Source organism: Monodon monoceros, unplaced genomic scaffold (assembly GCF_005190385.1).
Source record: "Monodon monoceros isolate NGI ecotype Baffin Bay Population unplaced genomic scaffold, NGI_Narwhal_1 Super_Scaffold_10, whole genome shotgun sequence".
NCBI classification, from domain to species: domain Eukaryota; kingdom Metazoa; phylum Chordata; class Mammalia; order Artiodactyla; family Monodontidae; genus Monodon; species Monodon monoceros.
The window spans coordinates 45,121,210-45,128,678 of NW_021703766.1; the positions used below are offsets into that span (position 1 = coordinate 45,121,210).

At 54.2% G+C, this 7,469-nt stretch overlaps 1 protein-coding gene across 1 annotated transcript in view; it reads left to right on the plus strand.

Moving 5' to 3' along the window:
- EIF3K (eukaryotic translation initiation factor 3 subunit K) overlaps positions 1 to 6,071 on the plus strand; it is a 14,214-nt gene extending 8,143 nt beyond the window's left edge. The window contains exons 4-9 of the mRNA XM_029235940.1: positions 681 to 771; positions 1,759 to 1,877; positions 2,464 to 2,530; positions 2,632 to 2,709; positions 4,426 to 4,551; positions 6,003 to 6,071. Coding sequence (XP_029091773.1) covers positions 681 to 771; positions 1,759 to 1,877; positions 2,464 to 2,530; positions 2,632 to 2,709; positions 4,426 to 4,551; positions 6,003 to 6,034 — 513 coding nt within the window. The 3' untranslated portion in view covers positions 6,035 to 6,071. The remainder of the gene's footprint in view (positions 1 to 680; positions 772 to 1,758; positions 1,878 to 2,463; positions 2,531 to 2,631; positions 2,710 to 4,425; positions 4,552 to 6,002) is intronic.
- The last annotated feature ends 1,398 nt before the right edge of the window (positions 6,072 to 7,469 follow it).

Sequence of the window (7,469 nt, forward strand, 5' to 3'; positions counted from 1 at the left end):
CCCCCTCCCCTCCCCCTCCCCTCCCCCCACGTTCTAACAGTAAAAGTCCTCCATCCTCTAAATACTCTTCCCCCCTTTCCTTGCTCTAACTGAGCCTGGCCTCCCACTCCTGCAGCTTCCCAAGTGAGAGGCCAGGTGGCCTCCTAGCTTCTCACTGCCACTCCCAGACCCATCTCCCCTCCCCCAGCCCCCAGCCCCAAAGCGCCTGTGATAGCACTTCCTGCCCTACTTTGTTGGTATCAGCACCCCCCTGCCCGCCCCCCATGACTGCTCCTCATTTTTGTGAAGAATTTAGCTCACTGCCACTCTTTACCAGTGCTGTCTTTCTTCTCAGATACTTGAAAGGGCAGATCCGTCATCCTTCCACCACCCTGACTTCTCAGTTTCCGGATTTCTTGTCCTACCTGTGTCCCGAGCCCCTCACATCCTAGACCGGTTCTCAGCACATTGGACCCCTGAGGAATTAAAAAAACAAATACGAACACGTGAATCCTGCCTTCACAGAATCTGATGTAATTGGTCCAGGTGTGGTCTAGGCTTAGGGATTTTAAACACTTATCCTTGGTGATTCTGATCGCCGGCTAAGGCTGGGAACCACCGGCCTGTACTCAATTGCCTCCTCTTCTGCCCATGAATGTCAAACGTTTCCACCCTCCGACCACTCCCTCCTCGCTTCCCAGCTCGCCCCCATGAGGTCAAGTCTCCGACCCGACATTCTTGGGCCTGGCCAGCAGCCCCAGTCCTCTGTTCTGCTTCCTCCTTCAGCGCAAGGTATGCGCTTCTCCCCTCGACACCTGTGTCTTAGGGGATGCTCCAGGCTGGAAAAGACCCAGCAAGCGACCCAGACCCGCTCTTCAGCTCCTCCTGGCCTGGGGCCTTGCTTCTTCCCTCCCCCTCGCCTGGACAGCTCTTCACAGCTGCCCATCACCACCACTTTCTCCCCACCTCAGCTTACAATCGGGCTTCTCATTTCATGGGAAAATAGAAGCAGCCAAAGCAGAACTTCCTGCCCCTGGCCAGACGTCTACCGGCAGCTGACAGAGCACTTTTCTCTTTTCGTCGGCGACCTGTCCCTCCTCCCGTCACAGGCACCCCTGCTCCGGTGCACCGACCCCCTTCCCTCTGGCCCACTCAGCAGCATCACCCAAGCCGTTCTCCCCAGTCTCTGATAGCAGCAAACTTGGCCTTCCTGCACTGTTTCTGTCACCACGGAACACGTCCACCCTGCAGTGAGTTCTAGCCTAAAAAAGAGAATGCTCCCTGGACCTCCACACTCCCCACCAGCTCTGCCTCTCGCCCGCTCCCTCTGCTCCCCTTCCAGCCATGCTCCCGCCTGGGGCACTGGCTGGCCCAGTTTGCCCAGGGCTTTTCTGGTTTTCAAGCTGAAAGTCTCACATCCCAGGAAACCCTCAGTCTCAGGTGAATCGGGACTGTTGGTCGGCCCGCCCCTGGGCCAGGTTGCCTGTGCTCAGCCTCCCCTCTCCCCCTGCTCACATGAACTCAACGCCGTTCAGTGCATTCAGGCTTTTATGACCAAGACTCTGCCCCCCGAACCCACACGCAGGCCGTGGAACCACTCTTGTTGAGACCCACAGTGACGTCCCCATTGCTAGGTCCAGTAGGAAGTTCTCAGGCCCCGGCTCAGCTGCCTGGCCAGCGTCTCTTGGCCTCCGGGACAGCTGCTCTCCTGGCTTTCCTCCCGCTGCACCGGCTGCTCCTTCCCGTTGTCCTTGCAGGTTCCTCATTTCTCACACTGAGGTTGGGGGGCGCCCTGGCTGGGAAGGTGGCATTTGAGCAGAGGCCTGAAGGAGGTGGGAGTGGTAGCCGTGGGGGAAGAGAGTTCCAGCCCCCAAGGCAGCCAGCGCAGAGACCTTGAGGTGGGCGGGTGTCTGGAATTTCTAAGGGGCAGTGAGGAGCCCCAGTGGCTGGAGTGAGGGGGTGAGTGGGAGGAGGTGGTGGGCAGATCCTGGGGGGGCCTCGTGGGCTGTGGTAGAACCGTTGCCCTTTTCTCGGAGATGGGAGCCAAGAGGAGGTAGTGAGTGTAGGTAGCTAATCTGTATCTGTCTCCTCTCTTGGGACTGTGGTTTCTGCCTGCCAGGTTCAAACCCCAGCTCTGTGACTTTGGGCAAATCACTTAGCTGCTCTGAGCTTTGATTTCCTCATCTCTAAAATGGGCAAGGGACTTCCCTGGCGGTCGAGTGGTTAAGACTCTGTACTTCCACTACAGGGGGTGCGGGTTCGATCCCTGGTCAGGGAACTAAGATCCCACATGCCGTGTGGTGCAGCCAGAGAGAAAAATAAAATGGGCAAAATAACAGCAACTGTTCCATCATAAGGTTGCACACAGAAGAAGGGCTGGCATGTGGGGTGAATGCTGGGGTGTTCACTTCTGCTATTGTCAGTGTTAATATTCTTGACATTATTGATGTTAATGTTATCTCAACATTGTAAATCCCCTCACAGCAAGCCCTGGATGAAAACATGGACCTCTTGGAAGGTATAACTGGCTTTGAAGACTCTGTCCGAAAATGTAAGTTCCTCTCTGAGCTTGGGCTCCCTGCTTGCGGGGGAGGGAGTGGCAGCAGGGTCTTGGGGCTGGCCCTTCATCGTCTTTGTCCCGAATTTCTACAGTTATCTGCCATGTTGTGGGCATTACTTATCAGCACATTGATCGCTGGCTGCTGGCCGAGATGCTCGGGGATCTGACAGGTAAGGCCCCCTCTGGGTCCCTAGTGCCCGTTTAGGAGGTTGGGAGTGAGGAGGGTGGTGGGCCTCAGCCAGCTTCTCAGATGGGCCCACCCCTGCCTCGCCAGGTCATTATTGAAGGCCCAGGGAGGGAATAAGGAATTAGTATAAAATGTTCCCTTCTTTGGCGGGGATCCTATGGCATTCATTCATTTATTCTGCGTGAATTAATTCAACGCCTATTTTGTGTTCAAGGCCCTGGGGCCACAGCAGTGAACAACACAGAATGACTCAGATTCGTTCTTGTGGAGTTGGCAAAGCAGATGACAAATGAAGACGTACATGTCCAGTGGGAATTCATGCATGACAGCCCCTAGAGAGGGCTGGGGTGGGCGAGGGGCGGGGGGACAGGAGGCACATGGAAGTGAGGAGGTGCAGCATCTGAACGGTTACAGCCTGAGGGCAGAGCCAATGTGAGGATCCTGTGTCCTCACAGAGCAGCCAGGAAGCCCTAGGCCGGAGCAGGGTGAGTGAGGGGGCTTAGCTGAGGGCAGAGAGGTGGTGGTGGGAGGGGCTTCAGATACTGAGGAGTCTCCTGCCTGAGGACTTTGTCCTTTACCCTGAGTGAGATGGAGCCACTGGAGGATCTGAGCAGAGAGGGACCTGATCAGATTTATGTTTTTAAAGATCCCTCCAAGGGCTTCCCAGGTGGAGCAGTGGTTGAGAGTCCGCCTGCCGATGCAGGGGACACGGGTTCATGCCCCGGTCCGGGAAGATCCCACATGCCGCGGAGCGGCTGGGCCCGTGAGCCATGGCCGCTTGGCCTGTGCGTCTGGAGCCTGTGCTCCGCAACGGGAGAGGCCACAGCAGTGAGAGGCCCGCGTACCGCAAAAAAAAAAAAAAAGATTCCTCCAAAAAGAAAAAAAAAAAGTGTGTGTATTTGCTCATTTTGCAAAAAGAAACGCAAGAAGGAAAAATAAAAGAACTAAGGAAAATGGTTACTCCCTGGGGGCCAAAAGTGAGAACAGGGAGGAGAGTGGTGGGTTGGGGGAGAGATTTCTCTAAGTACCGTCTTGGGTAGTTTTGCCTTTTGAGCCAGGTGGGTTTTTGGTGGGATGTTTGTTCGTTTTCAGTGGAAGCTAACTTTTAGTGGGCACTTTGAGTCAGGCACTATACTAAGTGCTTTACCTCGGATAGATGTTTTACATATTTAAAAGTGAAATTAAATCAAAAGGGGATGAAACAACCCTTAGAATTGAATGTAAAGAGAAACATGAATAATAGTCATACAGAAAAGAGTTATTTCAAGGAACAGAACACTTCTCTGGCTGGACAACCTTACAGGCATATTTTCTAAAGGCAAAAAACAGTTGCAAAGAAATGCTTAAACCTGGTGCCATAAGCTTATTGTTAGTGGTAATGATGACATCCTAACTTTGAAGCCATTTCATGTAGATTGTGGGGAAGGGCAGGTAAGTACACTGCTGTCATTAGGAGCTGAGCTTCAAACTGGGAGAGGTAAATAGAAAATGAAAGGAGGCTAAGACAAAAGCCCTGTAATGGGAAGGATGAGAAGGCTAAAAGGCTCCCTCTGGCTGCTGTTCGGAGAATGAACTATAGAAGCACCAGGCCGGCAGCAGGAGACCAGGTCGGCTGAAGGCAGGGAAGGAGGACACCTTGGCCCCCCGGTGCTGTGGGATCAGAGTGCGCAAAGCCCCTGTGCTGCTGTGTCCCCTGCAGACAGCCAGCTAAAGGTGTGGATGAGCAAGTACGGCTGGAGCACCGATGAGTCGGGCCAGATCTTCATCTGTAGCCAGGAAGAGAGCATTAAGCCCAAGAATATCGTGGAGAAGATCGACTTTGACAGTGAGTGGTGGCCTGAGGCCTCAGGCTGTAGGCCTGAGGAGGTGCCCTTTGACAGACCAGGGCTGGGGCCCCAAAGGACCCAGGTAAATAGGTTCTGGTTCAAGGCCAGGAAATTGGCATCTGCCAGACTCCCCTGACCTCTTCCGTCCCAAGCCGCCTGCCCAGGGAGGGATGGCAGAGGATGCTGGGTGTCCTCCCCTGGAATTCTGGGTACTATATCCTGCCCTGAAGCACTCAGTAAGACTTCCCGGGGTCTGGAGGGGCCTTGCAGGGTGTCCCCGCACCTTCACTGATCCCAGGGCCCTCGGGGCCTCAGCCCCGCATCTGCTAAAACGCAGCAAAACACCAACCAGGAAGTGCAGGCTCTGCAGTCCGGCTAGCTGGGTGGGATCTTGGTTCTTTATTTCATAGCTGTGTAACTTTGGGCAAGAGATTTTTACTTCTCTGTGCCTCGGTTTTCTTACATATAAAGGGGGGATGATGGCACCAATGATTATAACAAACACTGTGTAGTCCTTTACACTTTTTAAGTCATTGGTCCTCAGGTCACCCCCGTAAGGTAGGTGCCGTTATTGTAAGTAACTGAACACCACCACGATAGGCACCTCATGGAGGTGTGAGTGTGAAGTGAAGCAATCCACGTGCACCACTTAGCAAAGAACCAGTCCCACAGCTCACTGAAGGTTACCCTTGTTGTCACCATCACGTATACATTACCTAACACAGACTCCACTGGCTGCTCAACTGGAGCAAACTTGCTGTTCCACTAGCACGCGCTCTCTCATCTTTGCGCTGCATGGATGTCTTGGAGTAAGAGAGAACCGGGGGACAGGGAAGGGCTGCTTCCTTAGGCCCTGGGTCTCGAGTGTGATTCTGGTGTTTGAAAGATACGGACTGGTGTGGTATAGCCTCTGAGTACAAACCAAGTTGCTACTTAATCGAGAAACAAGATTGAGCGGGCAGTCATCTCCACATTTGGGGGCTGTGGACCCTCACTCTAAATGAGATGTGCCCACTGGGTGGGGTTCTCTGAGAGAACTCACTGGAGCAAAGGGTCCTGCAGTGAGGAGATATAAGTTCAGTGCCCAGAGTGTCTTGCAAACAGTACGTAATAAATGTTACTATGAGCCACACTTACTTAGTAACAGGCATTGTTCTAAGGCCGTCATTTAATCCCATAGGGTAGATGGTTCTTACAGGTGGGAAACTGAGTTTAGTGACTTGCTTGAGGTCCCCCCCCCCCCGCGACCCTGCCCCCGGTACAGGGTGGAGCCGCGACCTGAACCTAGGCCTCCTTGTTCCAGACTCCAGACTTTTAACTCGACTGCCTTTGTGATGGTGCCTGAGGGGGTCTGTGCTCATCTGCCCCTGAGCAATCGTGGGTGCTGTGGTTGGTGACCAGAGGTTCGCCTCCCATTCTGCTCACTGACCCTGGCCTTCCCTTTCAACAGGTGTGTCCAGCATCATGGCCTCCTCCCAGTAACTTTGCAGGCACTTAATAAAGACTTGTTGACTTCTTAGCCCTGTTATCTTCTTGTTGGCTTCCTGACTCTGCCCCTCTCCCCCCGGGGGAGCAGGCCTCGCATGGCCCTGTGCTGGGGCCACCTCTGTTCTGGCTGCCCACACCCACGTCCACCAGCAGCCAAGCTTCCTTTGATCTCCTCCTCTGCCCGGACCCAGCAACTGACCTCCATCGCCACCTTCCTGACCTGTCAGGTCACAAGTGGAGGGCACGCAGCCATGAATCAGCAAGGAGGGTGTGAATGGACTGTGGGTGAGTCAGCAAGGAGGAGGGTGTGAATGGGCTGTGGGTGAGTCAGCAAGGAGGAGGGTGTGAATGGGATATAGGAGCCCAGCCCTGCACCTGGGGCCAGCTTGGGCTCTTCTGTCCTCTTGAAAACCTAGGTGAACAGGTGTGGGCACTGGGTTCCTGGTGAGGGAGAGGCACCGGTTGCCCTTGGCCCTCACACCTGCAGCCACTAGTGGCCCTGAGGCAGTGGCTGGAGGGGTGAGTTTGCGGGGGGGGGGGGGGGGGGGGGCGGTATTCTGGCTGCTTGCTCAAGAGGTTTTGTGTCCTTGCTTTCTGTTCCTCAGTTTCCTCATCTGTGAAAGGGGGAGAATAATGCACCCTTGTCAGAATCATGAGGATTCTGTGAGCTCTGGCTGGTAAATTCCTCAGATCAGGACCTAGCCTGATTTTGGCGCTTAGAAAACTGGAGTCGTTAATTTCAGAGTCAGAAGAGTTTGTCCCCAGTGTTGCAAACTAGTCCCCAGCACTCTTCTGTTTGGTGAGACTTTATAAGAAAATTGGGATTTGAGGCCAGGCCATTCCACCCCTACCCCATGCCAAGTCCCAGCCTACAGTGGCCAGGAGGCCTAGCACACGTCACATGATCCTTAGTTGGGTTGGTTATTCGCATTTTACAAAGTATTCCAGACATTCTGGCAGAGTGACCTTAGGTTGGTTATTCGCATTTTATAAGGTATTCCAGACTTTCAGGTGGAGTGACTTTGGGCAGGTGTCTTCACCTGTGAGCCTGTTGCCTGCAGGAAGGAGTGGGGACAGCAGTGACTGGGGAAAATGGAGGAAATCAAATGCCACAATAGATGCACATCCCTTTACATAGATTGCTGGTGCCCCTGAGGGAGCGCCTCATTCTCAAATGACCATATGTGTGGACTCTGCCCACGGAAAGGGCAGGTGAGCCTGAGCTGCCAGCCTTCCCAGCCCTCCCCACTTGCCAGCACTCACACCCATCGTTCTCTGAGGGCCCTGACTTGGGGAGCCAGGGCCGGATGGGACACCCTTTGCCCTGGGATCAGACCTGAGCAGGATCCAGGAACTAGGGCATACCCAAACCCTGGGGACAAAGGGTGCTTTTGCAGCTCAGGAATTGGGAGCTAGCTCTAGGGGGGGG